Source organism: Balaenoptera borealis (genome assembly GCF_965194805.1).
Source record: "Balaenoptera borealis genome assembly, chromosome: 16".
Taxonomy (NCBI): Eukaryota; Metazoa; Chordata; class Mammalia; order Artiodactyla; family Balaenopteridae; genus Balaenoptera; species Balaenoptera borealis.
The window spans coordinates 67176938-67197707 of NC_138872.1; the positions used below are offsets into that span (position 1 = coordinate 67176938).

Sequence of the window (20770 nt, forward strand, 5' to 3'; positions counted from 1 at the left end):
GCCTTCCCTTCCTCAGAGCCCAATGCCACCAAAATGTTCCTTTTCTACCGGAAAGTCGGCACTCACCCTCCTTCAAGGCACTGGCTTCTACGCGCATCAGTTCCTTTCCCTTCACTGAGGTGGCACCTGGCTCGGGCCGGCCTTCCCCCACCCTCCTGCTCTCCTGGGAGGCTCACTAATGTCCATGCGATGATCGGGTCAACACCTTAGCCTTCCTGACCTCAACTCTGACCCTTGCCTCTTGTGCTCTGCTTCAGCCCCGCCCAGTGCCATGTCCACTCTGGACTTGGTTGGTTATTCCCCCACCTGCCCACCTCTGAAATTCTTATTTTTGGCTAAAATATTTATATTTTCTTTTTTATTGAAGTATAGTTGATTTACAATGTTGTGTAAGTTTCAGGTGTACAGCAGTGATTCAGTTGTACATACATATATATCTACTCTTTTACAGATTCTTCTCCCTTGTAGGTTATTACAAAATGTTGAGTATAGTTCCCTGTGCTATGCAGTAGGTTCTTGTTGCCCCGCCTCTGAAATTAAACCCAGCTCCTCCTTAACCATCAGTCTCCCCTTCCTAGTCCTCCTCTGTTGTCATGTTGCCTCCAGGCTTTTGAATCCCATCTTCTCTCCTATCCCTCAGATTCTCTTCCTGGTCTCTCCCTACTCCAGCTGAACCTCGTCGTTTTAACACAGTCTGCATGTGCTGGACCTGCACCCAAACCCGGTCCTGGATTGGTGTTACTCCCACCTGACCTTTCTGTCCTCACACCCAGGGCAGATCCACCCCAACAGTGTTATAAGTAACTAGTGGGGTAAGTGGTTCATTCCAACCCAAGCCCTGCTCATTAGTTCTCTTCCTTCCCAACCAGCTTCCTCTCTTTTTTTTTTTTTTCTGCATGCATCTAAATAGTTATCATATTTAGTGACAACTTGGTCACCTACTTAGTTAGAAATTGAAGCCATCTGGAGGGATCTGGGTCTGTGTCCCCTTCCCTTACTTTACACCTACCCTTATCTCCTTTCTACCTGTTGGAGTCTCTAGGAGTTTCCCCTCCATCCGTGGACCCAGGAAGATGCATCCTTCTATCTCTGAGATCTTATCCCCACCTAGAGCTTCTCTCTCCTGTCTTTAATTTCTCTGTTACTGGTGCCTTTCTCTTGGCCAATAAACATGCTCTGCCTCTTCCATCCTTTTCTGGCCTTGAAGGCTTACTTGTGTACACTTTTCATCCTAAAGAATGCATTCATAAGGCTGTAAAGTCCTCTCTGACTTCCACCAATATCCACTCTCCTTCCCCAGAGGTATCTACCATCATCCATACAGGGTATACACTTCCAGATACATCTATGCATCCACATAAGTATGTATCCCTAAAAAGTATTGATTATAACTTACTTGCATAATGACTATCACATTGTCACTTGCCCGTGTATTTTGAATGAACCTCTCATCTTGGTGCATAAATCATTTCTTGTTTAATTGTTGTATGTAATGCCATACGATGTATAGAGGTTCTGCCCTTCTCCTACTGAATATCATTTAGGATGTTTCCAATTTATAAGGAAAAACAGTGCTGTGGTGAATATCCTTGTCTGTGTGTCCTTGTGCATTCTAGTTTTTTCCTTTTAAGACTAGAAACTGATAAGAAACTACATTACCTAACTGATAATGTAGAAACACTACATTCATACGGACTTTTAAGAATGGCCCTGTGAATCTAATTTTTAGCTATTTATTGCTTTCTCTTTCCTATTTACTCTTTGATGACAACTTGTACCTGATGTTCTCTGCTCTATTCCCTCACAAGCCCCTGCCTCTGGCCCCTGCCCCCACCTCCACTGAACCCACTTTGGCAAAACCCCAAGACATCCCAACTGCAGGCCCAGTGGACAGTCATTTTGTGTCCTCTCAGCCACATCCACTGTTGATCTGCTCTCTTATTAAAACTTGTCTTTATGTTTTACTCTGTGGATGTCTTTTTTCGTCTTCTCCCTGTCCCCTCTGCCTTCAGGTTCTGTCCTGACTATCCTGTGTGCCCTCTTCTTTTTCGTGGCCTTGATCATTTCATCTCTGTTGAAGACACCCAACTCTGTAGCTCCCAGCTAAGGTATAGACTGTGAGTCCCCTAGCTGCCTATAGGAAGTCCTCTCCTGGATGTCTCACAATCGCTTCATACTGGACATCCAAACCTAATACTTCCCCTTACCCCCAAATCTGTTCGTCTCTCATATTCCCAGTCTCACTTGGTGATGCTACTGGACCTAGTCACTTAAGCTGGAAGCCTATAACAGCGTGCGGGACAAACTGGAAGGAGACAAAGGAGGCAGCCAGGAGACCAGTTAGGAAGATATTTCCATCATCCAGGCGAGAGGTGTTGGCGGCTTAGGTGAGGGTGTGGCAGGGATAGATAAAGGCAGACCTGGATTTGCAATGGACAGACAGGAAGTGACGATGGAATATATGTGAGAAATGAAAACCAAACTGGACTACATGCTCTTCCCAGAATGCTCACACCTTCCTCTTCCTCCTTCTACACCTTTATATCAAAAGCCAGCTCTTCCTTTGAGCCCCAGTTCAAATGCTACTCTCTGAGGGCCTTTCCTAACTTCTTCACCTGGACTTCTGCAACCTCTTCCCCTTGACCCGGTCCACAGTCTGCTTGGAGGCATTGGTCTGTTTGTCTTATCACCCACTGGAACCTCAACTCCACGAAGATGGGGGTATGTCTTCACTCCACCACAACCAGCTGAGCGCCGTGCACATAGAAGGTGTCCAGGCAAAGGCTTGCCGGGGCAGTAAACCTCCAGCTCTGCCTCTCTCCAACCCAGAGTGTGGTCGGTGGGTGAAGTAGAGTTATGTGAGCTTCTCCTCCCGGGGGGCTACTCTAGTTGGAGTAAGGAGTGGCAGGTAGCCTTCACTAAGGCTGAGGTCCAAATCCTGATTCTGCTCCTTACTAGTTGTGTGACATTTGTCAAGTCCCTTAGCCCCTATGAGCCTCTTTCCTTGCTTTCCTGCCTCCTTCACATCAAAAATCAAGTGAAATCCTATTTGTAGAAACATTTGTACAAGCTTCTAAAAGGTTTGGCTACTTGTGGCTGGGTCCTCCTTCCTGATGGAAGGAGATGTGATGGCTGGAGTACAATGGCTGTCTTGTGACCATGAGGCAACCTTGAAAACAGAGTCTCATGCTTAAAATGTGCCTGTTATAGCAGTTTATACCTTCCCACCTCCTTATACTTCCTGAGAGTCCCAGTGCACACTGGGCCATGAGATATTCCCTTACTTAGCTTCCCAGATGTTTCTCCCACATCAAGCCCTCTATCTGTTGCCGGAACTCTGCCTCTTTTCACCAGTGCAGAATAGAAATGCGGAGACAGAGTTCTGGGTGAAGTAGAAAAAAATAGCTTCACTGCTTTGCCAGGCAAAGGGGCCACAGTGAGCTAATGCCTTCCAAACTGTGCGTCCCACCCTGGAGGGGGTAGTGAGGAGTCTTATAGTGCTCAAGGAGCAGGGCGTGATCTGCTCGTGCACATTCTTCTGATTGGTTGGTGGTGAGGTCAGCGAGAGTCAGCATGATCAACCCTCTGGTTCCAACTGGTCTGGGATCTACGTGCTTGTGGGCAGCATACAGTTAACTCCTTCCACCTGGTTTGGGGTTTCAGTATCTGCAAAACAGCTCAAAGGACATGGCTCAGAATATTATCTACAGTCCTTGAGGAGGAACTAAAGGTCCTTGACTTTGTTTACTGGCTAAAGTATTATTATTTTGCCTTGCTTGACTGTTTCTCAATTTTTTTTCTCATTTCTCTGATTAAATTTATTCTTTGACTAAAGTTTTTCTACAGACAAAAGGCAGGCAGAGGACATGGGTGGGGGGTCTATTCTGGGCAGGCTTCATAGGGTCCTCCTCAGTTACATGCCCAGTTTTCCACAGGTGTTTCTAGCTCAAAACAAGTTCTGAGCACTTCTGCAGAGGAAGATGTGCCCTTGGCCCATCAGCTGTGGTGTCCTCTTGCTCTGTCAACTCCATCTTAGCTCTTCAGACCAGATGGCTTTGGGGCCAACTTCACCTTGTACATTCCACTTGGAATCTTGTTTGGGGACAAGAAAAAAAGAAGATAAATAACAAGTGTTGGCAAGGATGCGGAGAAAAGGGAACACTTGTGCACTGTTGGAGGGAATGTAAACTGGTGCAGCCACTATGGAAAATGGTATGGAGATTCCTCAAAAAATTAAAAATGAACTACCATATGATCCAGCAAGTTCACTCCTGGGTATTTATCTAAAGAAAACTAAAACACGAATTAGTAAAGATATATGCACCCCTATGTTCATTGCAGCATTATTTACAATAGCTATGATATGGAAGCACCCTAAGAGCCCATAAATAGATGAATGGATAAAGAAGATGTGGTGTGTGCGTGTGTATGTGTGTGTGTCTAATGGAATATTAATAAGCCATAGAAGGAATGAAATCTTGCCATTTGTGACAACATGAATGGACCTAGAGGGTATTAGGCGAAGTGAAATAAGTCAGACAGAGAAAGACAAATACTGTATGACTTAACTTAGATGTGGAATCTAAAAAAAACAAATAAACATAACTAAACAAAAACAGAGTCATAGATAGAGAGAATACACAGTTTGTGGGGGTGGGAGAGGAGAGAAATAGGTGAAAGAGATTAAAAGGTATAAACTTTCAGTTACAAAATAAATGAGTCATGAGTGGGAAATGTACAGTGTTTGGAATGTAAGTCAATAGTTATGTAACATCTTTGTAGAGTGACAGATGGTAACTAGACTTATCATGGTGATCATTTTGAAATGTATAGAAATATCAAATCACTATGTTGTGTACCAGGAACTAACATAGTGTTGTATATCAAGTATACTTCAAAAACAACAAACACCCTCGGGAAAATGTGATCAAATTTGTGGTTATCAGAGGTGGGGTGTGGGGGGAGGAGGAATTGGATGAAGGTGGTCAAAAGGTACAAACTTCTAGTTGTAAGATAAATAAGTACAAGGGATGTAATGTATAACAAGATAAACGTAACACTCCTGTACATTATATATGAAGGTTGAGAGTAAACCGTAAGAGTTCTCATCACAAGGAAAAAATTTTTTCCATTTCTTTAACTTTGTATCTATATGAGATGACGGATGTTCACTAAACTTACTGTGGTCATCATTTCATGATGTATGTAAGTCATATCATTATGCTGTACACCTTAAACTTATACAATGCTGTATGTCAATTATATCACAATAAAATGGGAAGAAAAAAAGAAAATGTGATTTTACACGCATGCACACACACACACAGGAATATTATTCAGCTATAAAAAAGAAGGAAATCCTGCCATTTGTGACAACACAGATGAACCTGGAGGACATTATACTAACACTCTACTCTACTATACACTCTATGATCTCAACTGTATGTGGAATCTAAAGAAGTTGAACTCATAGAACCAGAGGTTGGAACAGTGGTTGCCAGAGGATAGGGGTGGGGAGAGTTGGGTACAAACGTTCAATTATAAGATGAATAAGTTCTGGGGATCTAATGTACAGCATGGTGACTGTAGTTAATAATACTGTATTGGTAACAATGTGAGGTGACGGATGTGTTATTTAACTTGATTATGGTAATTATTTCACAAGGTATGTGTATATTAAATCATCTCATTGTATACTTTTAAAAATCACATTGTACAACCCAAAATATATACAATTTTTACTTGTTCATCACACCTCAACAAATCTGAAAAAAAAAAATGAAAACTTCTTATCATTGAAAGACACTGTTAAGAAAATGAAAAGGTAAGGCCACAGACTGGGAAAAAATTATTTTCAAAATTCATCTTTGATAAAGGAATTGCAGGTAGAATAATAAAGAACTCTCACAACTAATGAAAAGATAACAAGCAACCTAATAAAAAAAATGGACAAATACTTGGGCATTCCACCAAAGAAGATATAGAGATGGTATATAAGTACATGAAAAGATGTTTAACATTTTTGGTCATTAGGAAAATCCAAATTAAAAACCAATGGCGGGAGGGAGGAGATATGGGAATGTGTGTATATGTGTAGCTGATTCGCTTTGTTATAAAGCAGAAACTAACACACCATTGTGAAGCACTTATACTTCAATAAAGATGTTTAAAAAAAAAAAAAAAACCAATGAGATAGGGACTTCCCTGGTGGTCCAGTGGTAAAGAATCCGCCTTCCAATTCAGGGGATGCGGGTTTGATCCCTGGTCAAGGAACTAAGATCTCACATGCCGTGGGGCAACTAAGCGCACGCGCCACAACTACTGAGCTCACGTGTCTCAACTAGAGAGCCCGCGTACCACAAACTACAGGCCCTGGAGCCTGCGTGCCACAACTAGAGAGAAGCCCGTGCACCACAACAAAGATCCCGTGCACTGCAACTAAGACCCGAGGCAGCCAAAAATAAAGAAAATAAAGAAAAAATAAATCTTAAAAAAAAAAAACCAATGAGATATCACTACATAACCATTAGAATGGCTAAAATAAAACCTAATAATACAGGAATTCCCTGGCAGTCCAGTGGTTAGGACTCCGCCCTTTCATTGCTGTGGGCCCAGGGTTCCAAGGAACTAAGATCCTGCAAGCTGTGTTGTGTGGCCAAAAAAACCCGCCAATGAATAGAATTTTTTAAAAAAAGCGAATAATACTATACACATGCTGACAGGGTTGTGGAGCACTCAGAACGCTCATGCCTTTCTGGTAAGAATTAAAATGGTACAGCTGCTTTGGAAAACAGTTTTAGCAGCTTCCTATAAAGTTAAATACACACTTGACATATAATGCAGAATTCCCACTGCTAGCTGTTTGCCCAGGAGAAACAAAAACTATGTTCACCCCAAATATGTACACATTTGATTATGGCTTTATTCATAATTACCCCTCCCCCAACTGGAAACAACTCAAATGTCCTTCAGTTGGTTAACTGGTAAGCAAAGTGTGGTACATCTACACTGTGGAATGCTACACGTCAATAAAAAAGAGATACTACTGATACCAACAACAGCATGAATGAATGTCAAATGCATTATGCTAATTGAAAGAAGCCAGACAAAGATTATCTACTGCATGATTCCATTTATCTGATATTCTGGAAAAGGCAAAACTATCAGGGCAGCAAACACATTAGTGGTTGCCAGGGCCTGAAGGTTGGGAAGACGGGTTGACTACAAAGGGACACAGGGATTTTTTTTTAAATTTAATTAAATTAATTAATTTATTTTTATACAGCAGGTTCTTATTAGTTATCTATTTTATACATATTAGTGTATACATGTCAATACCAATCTCCCAGTTCATCCCACCACCACCACACCCACCCCGCTATCCCCCCTTGGTGTCTGTACATTTGTTCTCTACATCTGTGTCTCTATTTCCGCCTTGCAAACCAGTTCATCAGTACCATTTTTTTGGATTCCACATATATGCGTTAATATACAATATTTGTTTTTCTCTTTCTGACTTACTTCACTCTGTATGACAGTCTCTAGGTCCATCCACGTCTCTACAAATGATCCAATTTCATTCCTTTTTATGGCTGAGTAATATTCCATTGTATATATGTACAACATCTTCTTTATCCATTCGTCTGTCGATGGGCATTTAGGTTGCTTCCATGACCTGGCTATCGTAAATACTGTTGCATGAACATTGGGGTGCATGTGTTTTTTGAATTATGGTTTTCTCTGGGTATATGCCCAGTAGTGGGATTGCTGGGTCATATGGCAATTCTATTTTTAGTTTTTTAAGGAACCTCCATACTGTTCTCCACAGTGGCTGTATCAATTTACATTTCCACCAACAGTGCAAGAGGGTTCCCTTTTCTCCACACCCTCTCCAGCATTTATTGTTTGTAGATTTTTTTGATGATGGGCATTCTGACCTGTGTGAGGTGATACCTCATTGTAGTTTTGATTTGCATTTCTCTAATAATTAGTGATGTTGAGCAACTTTTCATGTGCCTCTTGGCCATCTGTATGTCTTCTTTGGAGAAATGTCTATTTAGGTCTTCTGCCCATTTTTTGATTGTGTTGCTTGTCTTTTTAATATTGAGCTGCATGAGATGTTTACATATTTTGGAGATTACTCCTTTGTCCTTTGGTTTGTTTGTAAATATTTTCTCCCATTCTAAGGGTTGTCTTTTCGTCTTGTTTATAGTTTCCTTTGCTGTGCAAAAGCTTTTAAGTTTTATTAGGTCCCATTTATTTATTTTTGTTTTTATTTCCATTACTCTAGGCGGTGGGTCAAAAAAGATCTTGCTGTGACTTTTGTCAAAGGGTGTTCTTCCTAAGTTTTCCTCTAAGAGTTTTATAGTGTCTGGTCTTACATTTAGGTCTTTAATCCATTTTGAGTTTATTTTTGTGTATGGTGTTAGGGAGTGTTCTAATTTCATTCTTTTACATGTAGCTGTCCAGTTTTCCCAGCACCACTTATTCAAGAGACTGTCTTTTCTCCATTGTATATCCTTGTCTCCTTTGTCATAGATTAGTGGACCACATGTGCGTGGGTTTATCTCTGGGCTTTCCTCCTGTTCCATTGATCTATATTTCTGTTTTTGTGCCAGTACCATATTGTCTTGATTCCTGTAGCTTTGTAGTATAGTCTGAAGTCAGGGAGTCTGATTCTTCCAGCTCCGTTTTCTCCCCTCAAGATTGCTTTGGCTATTTGGGGTCTTTTGTGTCTCCATACAAATTTTAAGATTTTTTTGTTCTAGTTCTGTAAAAAATGCCATTGGTAATTTGATAGGGATTGCATTGAATCTGTAGATTGCTTTGGGTAGTATAGTCATTTTCACAATATTGATTCTTCAATCCACGAACATGGTATATCTCTCCATCTGTTTGTGTCATCTTTCATTTCCTTCAACAGTGTCTTATAGTTTTCTGAGTACAGGTCTTTTACCTCCTTAGATAGGTTTATTCCTAGGTATTTTATACTTTTTGTTGCAGTGGTGAATGGGATTGTTTCCTTAATTTCTCCTTCTGTTCTTTCGTTGTTAGTGTATAGGAATGCAAGAGATTTCTGTGCATTAATTTTGTATCCTGCAACTTTACCAAATTCATTGATTAGCTGTAGTAGTTTTCTGCTGGCATCTTTAGGATTATCTATGTATAGTATTATGTCCTCTGTAAACAGTGACAGTTTTACTTCTTCTTTTCCAATTTGTATTCCTTTTATTTCTTTTTCTTCTCTGATTGCCATGGTTAGGACTTCCAAAACTATGTTGAATAAGAGTGGCGAGAGTGGACATCCTTGTCTTGTTCCTGATCTTAGTGGAAATGCTATCAGTTTTTCACCATTGAGAATGATGTTTGCTGTGGGTTTGTTGCATATGGCCTTTATTATGTTGAGGTAGGTTCCCTCTATGCCCATTTTCTGGAGAGTTTTTATCATAAATGGGTGTTGAATTTTGTCAAAAGCTTTTTCTGCATCTATTGAGATGATCATATGATTTTTATTCCTTAAATTGTTAATATGGTGTATCACATTGATTGATTTGCATATACTGACAAATCCTTGCATCCCTGGGATAAATCTCACTTGATCATGGTGTATGATCCTTTTAATGTGCTGTTGGATTCTGTTTGCTAGTGTTTTGCTGAGGATTTTTGCATCTATGTTCATCAGTGAGATTGGTCTGTAATTTTCTTTTTTTGTATTATCTCTGTCTGGTTTTGGTATCAGGGTGATGGTGGTCTCATAGAATGAGTTTGGGAGTGTTCCTTCCTCTGCAGTTTTTTGGAAGAGTTTGAGAAGGATGGGTGTTAGCTCTTCTCTAAATGTTTGATAGAATTCACCCGTGAAGCCATCTGGTCCTGGACTTTTGTTTGTTGGAAGATTTTTAATCACAGTTTCAATTTCATTACTTGCGATTGGTCTGTTCATATTTTCTATTTCTTCCTGGTTCAGTCTTGGAAGCTTACACCTTTCTAAGAATTTGTCCCTTTCTTCCAGGTTGTCCATTTTATTGGCATAGAGTTGCTTGTAGTAGTCTCTTAGGATGCTTTGTATTTCTGCGGTGTCCATTGTAACTTCTCCTTTTTCATTTCTAATTTTATTGAGTCCTCTCCCTCTTTTTCTTGATGAATCTGGCTAAAGGTTTATCAATTTTGTTTATCTTCTCAAAGAACCAGCTTTTAGTTTTATTGATCTTTGCTATTGTTTTCTTTGTTTCTATTTCATTTACTTCTGCTCTGATCTTTATGATTTCTTTCCTTCTACTAACTTTGGGTTTTGCTTGCTCTTCTTTCTCTAGTTCCTTTAGGTGTAAGGTTAGATTGTTTATTTGGGATTTTTCTTGTGTCTTGAGGTAGGATTGTATTGCTACAAACTTCCCTCTTAGAACTGCTTTTGCTGCATACCAAATGTTTTGGATTGTGGTGTTTTTGTTGTCATTTGTCTCTAGGTATTTTTTGATTTCTTCTTTGATTTTTTTCAGTGATCTCTTGGTTATTTAGTAATGTATCGTTTAGCCTCCATGTGTTTGTGTTTTTTATGTTTTTTTCCCTGTAATTGATTTCTAATCTCATAGTGTTGTGGTCGGAAAAGATGCTTGATATGATTTCAGTTTTTGTAAATTTACTGAGGCTGGATTTGTGACCCAAGATGTGATCTATCCTGGAGAATGTTCCGTGTGCACTTGAGAAGAAAGTGTAATCTGCTGTTTTTGGATGGAATGTCCTATAAATATCAATTAAATCTATCTGGTCTATTGTGTCATTGAAAGCTTGTGCCTCGTTATTAATTTTCTGTCTGGATGGTCTGTCCATTGGTGTAAAAGAGGTGTTAACGTCCCCCACTATTATTGCGTTACTGTCAATTTCCTCTTTTATAGCTGTTAGCATTTGCCTTATGTATTGAGGTGCTCCTATGTTGGGTGCATATATATTTATAATTGTTATATCTTCTTCTTGGATTGATCCCTTGATCACTGTGTAGTGTCCTTCCTTGTCTCTTGTAACATTCTTTATTTTAAAGTCTATTTTATCTGATATGAGTACTGCTGCTCCAGCTTTCTTTTGATTTCCATTTGCATGGAATATCTTTTTCCATCCCCTCACTTTCAGTCTGTATGGGGACAAAGGGATTTTTTTTTAGGTAATGGAAATACTCTGTATTTTCATTGTAGTGGTGGTTACATAGTTGTATGCATTTGTCAAAACTCATAAATTGTACACTACGTACTGTGAATTACCTGACTTGAAAAAATTTACAGACCATAGAATTTGCTTTCATTTTATTTTTGGAAGGCTGTCCTGAAGTGATTATACAAATGCCATTTGACTTGCTATTTAGAAATGTCATTTTCTTCTTTTAGGTTATCTGCACACTTAAAAACTAATTGCTTCATTAAAAAATAATTTCATGACTTTTGAATGCTTTTAATTAAAGTACATATTGCTTCTGCTAAGGACCTTGTCTCTGTCTTCTCCCTGGTGAGCCATGTTGAAAACTCCCTATTTACAGCAGGATTCTGAATCAGCCCACATGTGATGGCCCAAGGAACTGCATTTAACCAACATCACTGGGGATTCTAATGCTTGTGGTCCAAGGACTGTTAATAAACACCAGGAGGCAGTAGAGCTTTGTGTGAAGAATATGGGTTCTGAAATCAGACTGCCTGGACTAAAGTCATGCTTCAACCACTCATCTGCTGTGCAGTGGAAGCTTTCTGTGCCTTAGATTCTTTCTCTGTAAAAAAAAAAAAAATTGATAACAATATTATGAACGTTGTTAGATTGTAGTGAGGAGTAACAGTGTTAGCACAATGTCTGGCACCTAGTACATGCTGTCCTTGTTGTTAGTGGCATGTGTGATACTCTTGCAGTGCTGTTGTAGGAAGCTATTTTTCTTTCTTTCTTTTTTTTTTTTTTTTGGTTTTATCCTTTGAACTTTATTATCACGTTTCAGAAATATCTTCATTTGGTTGACATACTGATAATTCTTCCCTCATGGAAGGCTCTTTTTCTTGAAGAGTGAAGCTGTGGTCCAGATTGAGAACTTCATGTGGTAGAAATACACCTATTTTCATTTTTAGAGTACTTTTCCTCCAGGTATTTCTCAGGGGACTAGGCAAGCCTCACACAATGAAATAGCAGGGGAAGGTAAAGGAGAGGGTGATGAATATGGGCCGGGTGAGTAAGAAATGCAAGGATTTTGGTTTCAGGTCATAAGGAGCTGACAGTTTGTCAAGCACATAACTCTCAAAACAATGTCTCCACTTATACACTTTGTTGCAGGTATGTACTATTTTGCAGTAAATCATTTCCCATTTATCTTATGGAGTGTTATGAACTCTGAATTTATGAGATTTGTTTTTAAAGTGTGCGGGAAAACACAGAAAATTATACCACTTCTCTTGTATACTATGTAAGTACAGATATGTTTATATTAGCCTTTGGGAAAAATCCACAGAATTTATAATTCACAAAAGAAAGTAAGCAGGTAAGGGAACAGACCCTGTAACTGGAAGAGACTTTAAGAGTCTGTGATCCAGGTCCATGACTTTATGTACAGGTGGTCTTTATTAATTTCCATTTTTGCAGACAAAATGATTAAGGTTATGTGATTTCCAAGGTCACATGGCAAATATCAGGATTGTAACTAGAATTTGAGTTTCCTGCCTCCTGGTGTAAATGTTCACCCTGTTTTGGATGATAGAGATGAGGGCTGGATAAACTGATATGGGGACCAGGGACTGGGAGTGTGTGGTGGGACATAAGAGACCTTGAATAAGAACCACAGGCATATGAGAAAGCCTCATTCCTATACATTGCATGTTTCAGTCTGATACCTGTTGGATGAGGGAAGGCTGGCTGGTCATAACCATTCCCATAGGGAGTATAATGTAGGTAAATTAATCACAGTCTGAGGTTTTTTTGGTATAGAAACAATATGTTGGTACATTGAGAATGGAATCATCTCTCACAGGCACAGTAGCATGGATCAAACTCACAGACCAACGCAAAAAAAAAAAAAAAGCACCAAATCTATCTTAATCTATACTGAGACACTAAACTATCCAGGGGATGAATGGTTGTGTTCCCCCCTATCCCTTATCCTATATAAGGGATATGGTGGGCATAGAATGAGGGACATGGCAATTCAGGATAACGTTAATGGATGATGTCATGGCAGTTGATAAAATGGATGCACCCCTCTCCATCCACACAGAGGGGCTCCTGCTGCATTGAGCAAAATGGACCAGGCTTTGGTCTCCTGGGCTCGTGGTGGAGATCCACTGTGAAATCAGTCTGCCTTTCCATTTCCTAAGGCTGACCCAATCCTCCCCACCCTCCACTCACAACGAGCTGTTAATTCTAAAATATGTTATTACCTTCCTTCAGCCAATTTGTAGTCAAGTCTTGGCTTGGGGACCTGCCTTATTTTAAAGATGACTTTTCATCTCTTGCTCTAATCCATTATGTGCATGCTTCAAAAAGTGTGATTCTCAGCAATTTTATTTCCCTAGTTCCAGAATTTTTTTGAAGGCAATTTTATGATTGACTCCATGTACCACTTACCATGTCAAAAAAACCTGACAAAGTTTTTTTCTTGAAACATCCTTAAACATATATGTCAAAAATATAATTTATTCCTGATGCTTGTGTCCAGACATAAGTTCCAAACTGGATAGAAGAGCTAACAAATGTTAGATATCCTCAAATATGATGTGTTACCATGTGTCAAGATGAAAATACGCCCATGTATTTATAGACATGGGCTGCTATTTATAGACAACAGTGGAGAAATTCCAGTCCATGAATCAAACAGGGGATTGAAGATTCTAAAAATGAATACATTGTACTATCAAACCCTACAGGAGTAACTCAGATTTATTTTCCTGAGACTTATTCTATTGAATAATCATGATGAGCACTGTAGATGTGGTGCAAATGATCTGTAAATATGTCTCCTTATGAAAGCAAAAAAAGTGCATATAACTAACCTAAGACAATTTGTTTAAATTGTAAGATATCTGAAAAGCATCAAATTTGGCTCCAATATCATTTATAGTTCTGGTTATAAAATGGACCATTCCTGGAGGGAAAACAGCCTGTTTTACATTCACAAATACCAAACTTCACTTTAGTGAGGTTCCTGAGCAAAGCTGGCTTCCCTGACCCACGCCCCCAGGGCTGGAGTGGGAGGCATGAGGGGAAGGTGGGATCTGAGTTCTGTTGGCTAAGAACAAAAGTCTCTGTGGTGGAGGAAAGGCTTCTGGCCTCTGATGCCTGCCCCATCACATCTAAAACTTTTTTGGAAAGACTTGAGCATAGAAATCTAATGAACTTGGAAATAAAGCTTCTATTGTAAAAGGGCTTAATAGCTGATTTCAGTATTTACTTTGTCAATTTTAGGAAACTGTATGGAACAACTGCAGGGTTCTCACAATCTAAGGTTTTGGTTTTCTAATAACCAAATGCATTTCTCCTGGATTTAATGATTCATGCACACAGTAAGTTTAAGGAAGATCCCAGGCTAAGTTGCAAAACAAACTCACATTAGTTGTAGCTATTAAAAAATCGATCACAGTTTTCAGCAGAGAAGGGAGTTAATTCTGTCTGATTTTCAGGTTGATTGATTGCTCAAGTATTCTCTTTCATAGAAGTATTCTTCCTCATTTTCAGACCAGTTTGTGGTTGTGCAAAGATAAAATAGTGGTCTTTTCTCATGCCAGCAGAGATGTGGTTCTGTGGTATGTTATACAAACTATTTAAGATACTTATGTTTATGTACACACATACAGGCTTTGTCTACCATAAAATATTTAGATTTTAAGTGTTAAAAGCTTTCTCATCGCACCATGCAATTTTTTTCATGTACTTCATATAAACCATACGTTTGAAAGTTGTAGAGTCACAAAATAAGAAGGCTTTATAGTTTCAAAATAAGTATATGAAAACACAGTGCCATGAAGTTACATGGTGAGCTGGGGTGGAGAGGAAGCAGGCATTCACAGGACCAAACCCACATACATGCAGGAGACAGCAATGAAGAGGCCAAGGATAGGGATGTTTTGAAAATATACTTAAAACAAGATGAAAGAAGATCTTGGACCTTTGAAAATGCCCTAGAAAGTGAATGAAAACAACAGCCTTCTCTTTTATCAGAGCTCTGACTCAGACCTGCTACTAGGAAGACCTTGAAATATAGAATATACGTATAGAAATATACATTAAAAAACCATATATTCCTTTAAGTGGATCAAAATATTATATGTGCAAATTTCTTTTAGAGATCCTAGAAGCAGTTGCGTACATGGACAACATAAGTACATAGGTGGCCCACCGTGATTCTTCACAGCCCAGAAGGCTCTCAGGGGTACCCCATATTTTCTCCCATAATTACTGGGTGCACCTGTAGTCCAGAGGAACTTGGGCAACTTGGAAGCTCTCAAGCTTAGGAAGGAGGTGTCAAAATGAGGCCCACAAAGCAACACTTCCTCAGGACAGCTTTTCCTGAACCCCTCCCCCTGCCCCCACCCCCCACTGAGGTCAGGTCTCTGCTGTAAGTTCTCCTAACAATGTACACTTCTTTTCTAGCACTCAGCAAACTGTAATTAACTATTCATCTTGTGATTACTTGGACAGGTCTGCCTCCCTACTAAACAGTAAGCTCTATCAGGGTAAGTCATTGTGTAAGTCATTGTGTTTTCCTCTCCATTTAGTCCAGCGCCTGGTGTCTTGCATGTACTCAATAAATCTTTATTGCCTACGTGAAAGTGGTAGTTCTTTGTCTTTCCAATATTATTCCTGACATAAATTGAAACAGGTATGAGATTGCCATGGGAGGGAAGCTGTGGGTTTCAGAAGGTTCTAAGCGGGTGAAATGCTGTGGCTGGCCCAGAGGTATGCAAATGAGCCAGCCAGGAAGAGTTTCATACATCAGAGAGGGAAAGGTTTTCCTACTAAGAAGACAGGCATCTCTGACAGGTACATAAACTTGAGTTTGCTGCTTGATTTTGTGATTCTAGGTTTGAATGTTATGTAAATAGTTTTGTGTTTCATGTTCCTTTTAGCCACTTTCATTCTCACTTCCTAGTTCAAAGTCTCAGGAAGGGGTGTGGGAATAGACAGACACATTATGAAGAGGAGCTATAATCGTGGGCTCTAAGGGAATGTTTTATGTAGGTTAGCTTTGCAGAGACCAGTCGCATTAGGAATGAGCATTGTTATGATAATCTTGGTTGAGTTTTTACAGTTTATGAAGCTTTCAGATCATCTGATTCTCACAGACATACTGTGAACTAAGCGACTCAGAATCGTGGCCCACAGTTTATAGATGAGAGAAGGGAGGTTCAGAAGAGGTTGAGTTATCCAAGTTATCATGAAAGCAAGAGCAAATTAACATTTTTTGAGAACTTACTATGTGTTGAGGCACTATGCTAAGCCCTCTATATTTAGAATACACAATTTAATCCTCACCACATCCGCATGATGTGATACGTAACCATTATTATTACCTCCGTTTTACAGATGAGGAGACCAAGACCTAGAGAGGTCAAGTTGTTTGCCTCAAAAAAAAAAAAAAAAAAAAAAAGGTCATGAAGAACCTAGGGGCAAGACAGGAATAAAGACACAGACCTACTAGGGAATGGACTTGAGGACACGGGGAGGGGGAAGGGTAAGCTGTGACAAAGTGAGAGAGTGGCATGGACATATATACACTACCAAACGTAAAATAGATAGCTAGTGGGAAGCAACCGCATAGCACAGGGAGATCAGCTCGGTGCTTTGTGACCACCTAGAGGGGTGGGATAGGGAGGGTGGGAGGGAGGGAGATGCAAGAGGGAAGAGATATGGGAACATATGTATATGTATAACTGATTCACTTTGTTATAAAGCAGAAACTAACACACCATTGTAAAGCAATTATACTCCAATAAAGATGTTAAAAATAAATAAATAAATAAATAAATAAAATAAAAGTAAGTTATTGGGATTTACCTAATTATTCTAAAAAAAAAAAAAAAAAAGAAATGTAGAGCCAGGCTTCAAACCCAGGGGGGTCTCTTTCAGAGCTCAGAGGATAAACCACTATGCTAATGAGTAGCATTAGGAGATTTCCAGTAGAGTACATTGTGTTATTTGTATTTGCTAACCAGGTCTTCAGACTCTTGGTTCAATTCTGCTACTTTATGCTGCCATTTTTTTTTAAAACCTGTTTGCAGTTTCACCTTAGCTTAGACTTTATCAGAGACCATAGTGATGTCATTGCACATGCCTGAGATTATATCAACCAAGTTCAGATAAAAATTCCTTACATTTACTAATTAAAAATAATTGTTGAATATATTTACTAATTTTATTTTTTAGAGGTGCTCATTGCTTAATAACCACAAGGAACATCTATTGACTACATTGGTGAAAACTTGCACCTTTCTCTGACACTCTACAAAATATTAAGAAGCATAAAAAGAATCTAAGTCTGTGAAAATATGTGATTATATGAGTTCTTTTTAGTCCATTACCTCTTCAAAGAGATGACAATGATCAACAGTGATGGCACATTCTGTGTCCTCTACAGATCCAGCTCTCTCTCCCCATAGGTTCTCCTTGTAATTGAAAAGAGAACACGACAGTGTCATAATTTGTAGCTGATAAGAACAATTACAACAAAAAGTGCCCTGCCTAGAGTTCTAGATAGGAAAGTGATCCATCCAGTCAAGATTTTGGGCCTGTGCACAGAGCTGTGACCCAAGCTACACACCTGAGCCTTGGTCAGGAGGGCACTGAGCAGAGCCCAGCTTTGAATATCACTGCATTTCAAAGCCACATTAGAAAGAATACTGGCTGCTGTTTGGCTTTTTGTGTTATCTGTGCCTCTTCCCCTCTCCGTGATGGATAACTGAGGTTTTAATATACAGTAGTGACATTCTAGTAGATGAAGGAAGGGGGCAGTCCCCAAGGGCAATCTGAACTTCTGCTTAGTATATTTACTCTTGCTGTTTTCCTTCCTCCTCATTTGTAATTCAGGAGGCTCTCTGAGAAGAGAGAGACAGCAAGGCTTCTTAGATGGATCAAAGGACGACAAGCTGGGATACCGGGTTCTATGAAAAGGTCTGCTATTGAATTTGTTCTGCTACCTTTAGGCACATCATTTGTTCACGCTGTGCTTTGGTTTCTTCCTGTGCTTGCTAAGAGTAAATAACATGTACTTGAATATTTTGTGATGATTATAGAGTATTTTAAATGCGTGAGTGATTTATTTTTCCAGGCTGCCTGCTCAGGTCTAAAGTGAAAATCTGCTCCTTTGAGATGCTAGGCTTCATGGTGCTCAACTGACCCCAAATCCTTTAGACGACAGCAGCCACCTAGTTGCTTCTTCTCAGCTCATCAGGCTTACTCTATAGTTGCCGGGCTTATCTTTTGGTCTCCTTTGTTTGCAGAAATGAAATATGTAATTTTATATGTTCATGCTGCTTTTACACTCCCCCACCCCACTCACCCCCTCTAAAAAGATGAAGGCTTTCTTTGGCACAGAGCTGCTTTATCTGTGACACTGATCCCAAGAGACAGTGGAGAGAGGTGACATGGCAAACAAACTGAATTATCTGAGCTTGTTACTATAGTTCCTTTTTGATGATTTGGGTCAGGACCACTAGAGGTTTGAACTAGATTTAGTAAGGTGCAGGCTCTTTGGGGTTTGGCAGGAAGCAGTCAGGGAATATACTGGAAAGAGAACACAAAGTACCCTTCCCCTTTCCCCTCCCTGCCTTTTTGTTTGTTTGTTTGTTTGTTATAGCCTGTGTTACATTAGGCAACAAGATGCCCCTGTTAGCGAAAGGTGCCAAGCTGAGAGTCTTAGAAGCTAATAAAAATGTTTGTGGATAAGCAACGGTTTTGTTCCTCAGCAGTGGATCACCACGACACTATTAAATAAGTCTCTGAAGTGCACTAATGGAGTTAACGGAAAGGTTTCTTTTGTTTTGAACTAAAATACAATGTATTACATTATTTCTAGTGAAGTTAAAAGCATTTTCTAAACAAGCCTAGGAAGGTGTGAAGCTAGAGGACCCATGAAACATGTTACTCCTTAGTTGTAGCTTTGGTGGCAGCAGGAAGAACTTCAGACACAGGAACACAGTGTAACCTTTCAGTTTTGAAACGCTGCTAGGTCTTCCCGTTCTATAAATGATCAAAGAAACATTTGGGTAAATACTGCTCCCAAACCTTAGTTGGCTTTAAGAGTGCTGGGTCCAACTTCCGTTTGTTAGTTCAAGGAAACAAGCAGCCAGGGACTCTAATTTGGGGTCTCATTCTTGGACAGGGTCATCAACACACCAAAACATTACTTGCAGGTGCCCCAGCTGCAGCAACTTCCAACAAAGGCAGAGCTTTCACCGATGCCTCTTAGAAACAGGGAGCCAGCAACCTGCCAGGCTTGGGGAACTGGGAGGGGAGGTGGGGAGGGGTTGGTGGTAACTTTTTCCCCCTAGATTCCTGTCCGCTTTGCAGCTCCTGTGAAGCAGGGTGGAGGTCCTTGGGGTGGGGGTCTGGCTGGTCGGCTCTAAATGTAAATAGGAAGCCACGCAGCTCAGCAAGTAACAGTTAAGAAATGGCAGTCTCCATCTCTGGCAAGGACTTGGCCCAAGTGTCCGAAAGTACGAAAGGGATGAGGGTCACCCCCGGGTCAATCTGCACAACCTGGTGAAACGCACTCCGGGAGGGTGAATGAGGGGCCCAGAGGCAAAGACTAAGGCGAGGAAAGACCAGAAGAACCGCGGACACTACCTTGGAGGGACGGGGAAGCTTCAGGTACCGCCTTGGAAATTATCTCCACTGGCCCAAAAGTCTTAAAATCGTTTCCGCCATTATAAGGAGCCGCGACCAAACAGGAGGCGGGGACGCGCGCCACGCGAATGCGCGCTCCCTTTGTCCCACCTCCTGGCCGGCCAGCTCATTGGGAGGAGGGAGCGCGCTTCGGAGAGAACGCGCCGCAGCCATGCGTATGTGCTCCGGATGGAAACTGGAGCCGGCGGCGGCGGCGTTCCGGGGGCGGAGAGGAAGGGGGAGGCGGGAAGGCTGCGCGCCGCCCGCTCCTCCCCACCCCCCGCCTCGGCCCTGAAGGGGCTGGATGGGCGAGTTGGGCGCGATGGCTCGATCCTGGGCGGCGGCGGCGGCGGCGGCGGCTGGAGGCGGTGGCGCGTCCTCCTCCTTGCCCCGGCGCCGGCGGTGATCCGAGCGAGTGGCCGCGGCCCCCGATGAGACTGCTCGCGGGCTGGCTGTGTCTGAGCCTGGCGTCCGTGTGGCTGGCGCGGAGGATGTGGACCCTGCGGAGCCCGCTCACCCGCTCCCTGTACGTGAACATGACGAGTGGCCCCGGCGGGCCGGCGGCGGCCGCCGCGGGCGGCAGGAAGGAGAACCACCAGGTACTGGGCCGAACCCGGGCCCGGCGGGGCGGGGCCGTGGCGGCCGACCTTCCCGCGCTCAGCCTGGCTATTGTGCGGGGCGTCGCGGCGAGAGGCCCCCCCGGGCCTCGCCCCGCCGCCCCGGCCCCTCGCAAAGTTTCCCCCCGTTTTCCCGGCCGGGCGCTGGGTCCCGGCCCGGCGACTCCTTTTGTTCCGCGGCGCGGGCGGAGGACGGCCTCCCCTATCCCTCCCCGGCCCCGGCGTGGGCGGCCCGGAGCCCCGCATTGTTCCTGGGTCCCCGGCGGTGATTGCAGGCGCTCGGCCACCTCGGCGTCCGCTCCCGGCGGCGGGACGGAGGAACT

At 41.6% G+C, this 20770-nt stretch overlaps 1 protein-coding gene and 1 long non-coding RNA gene across 7 annotated transcripts in view; one reads left to right on the top strand and one right to left on the bottom strand.

Annotated features, from left to right (window-relative positions):
* Nucleotides 1-3781: 3781 nt before the first annotated feature.
* Nucleotides 3782-19931, bottom strand: LOC309614373. Of its 2 annotated transcripts, none has more exons than XR_014236124.1 (3): nt 19792-19931; nt 17529-17612; nt 3782-4092 (listed from the first exon to the last, which is right to left on the bottom strand). It is a non-coding gene; the product is annotated as an uncharacterized lncRNA (long non-coding RNA). The 2 variants fall into 2 exon arrangements; XR_014236125.1 differs by lacking the exon at nt 3782-4092 and adding an exon at nt 11277-11746.
* METTL9 (methyltransferase 9, His-X-His N1(pi)-histidine) overlaps nt 19797-20770 on the top strand; it is a 43157-nt gene continuing 42183 nt past the window's right edge. The window contains exon 1 of one of the 5 annotated variants that reach the window (XM_082362578.1): nt 19797-20429. In XM_082362578.1, coding sequence (XP_082218704.1) covers nt 19920-20429 — 510 coding nt within the window. In that variant the 5' untranslated portion in view covers nt 19797-19919. The remainder of the gene's footprint in view (nt 20430-20770) is intronic. The other 4 variants (XM_082362581.1, XM_082362577.1, XM_082362576.1 and 1 more) reach the window with 4 other exon arrangements.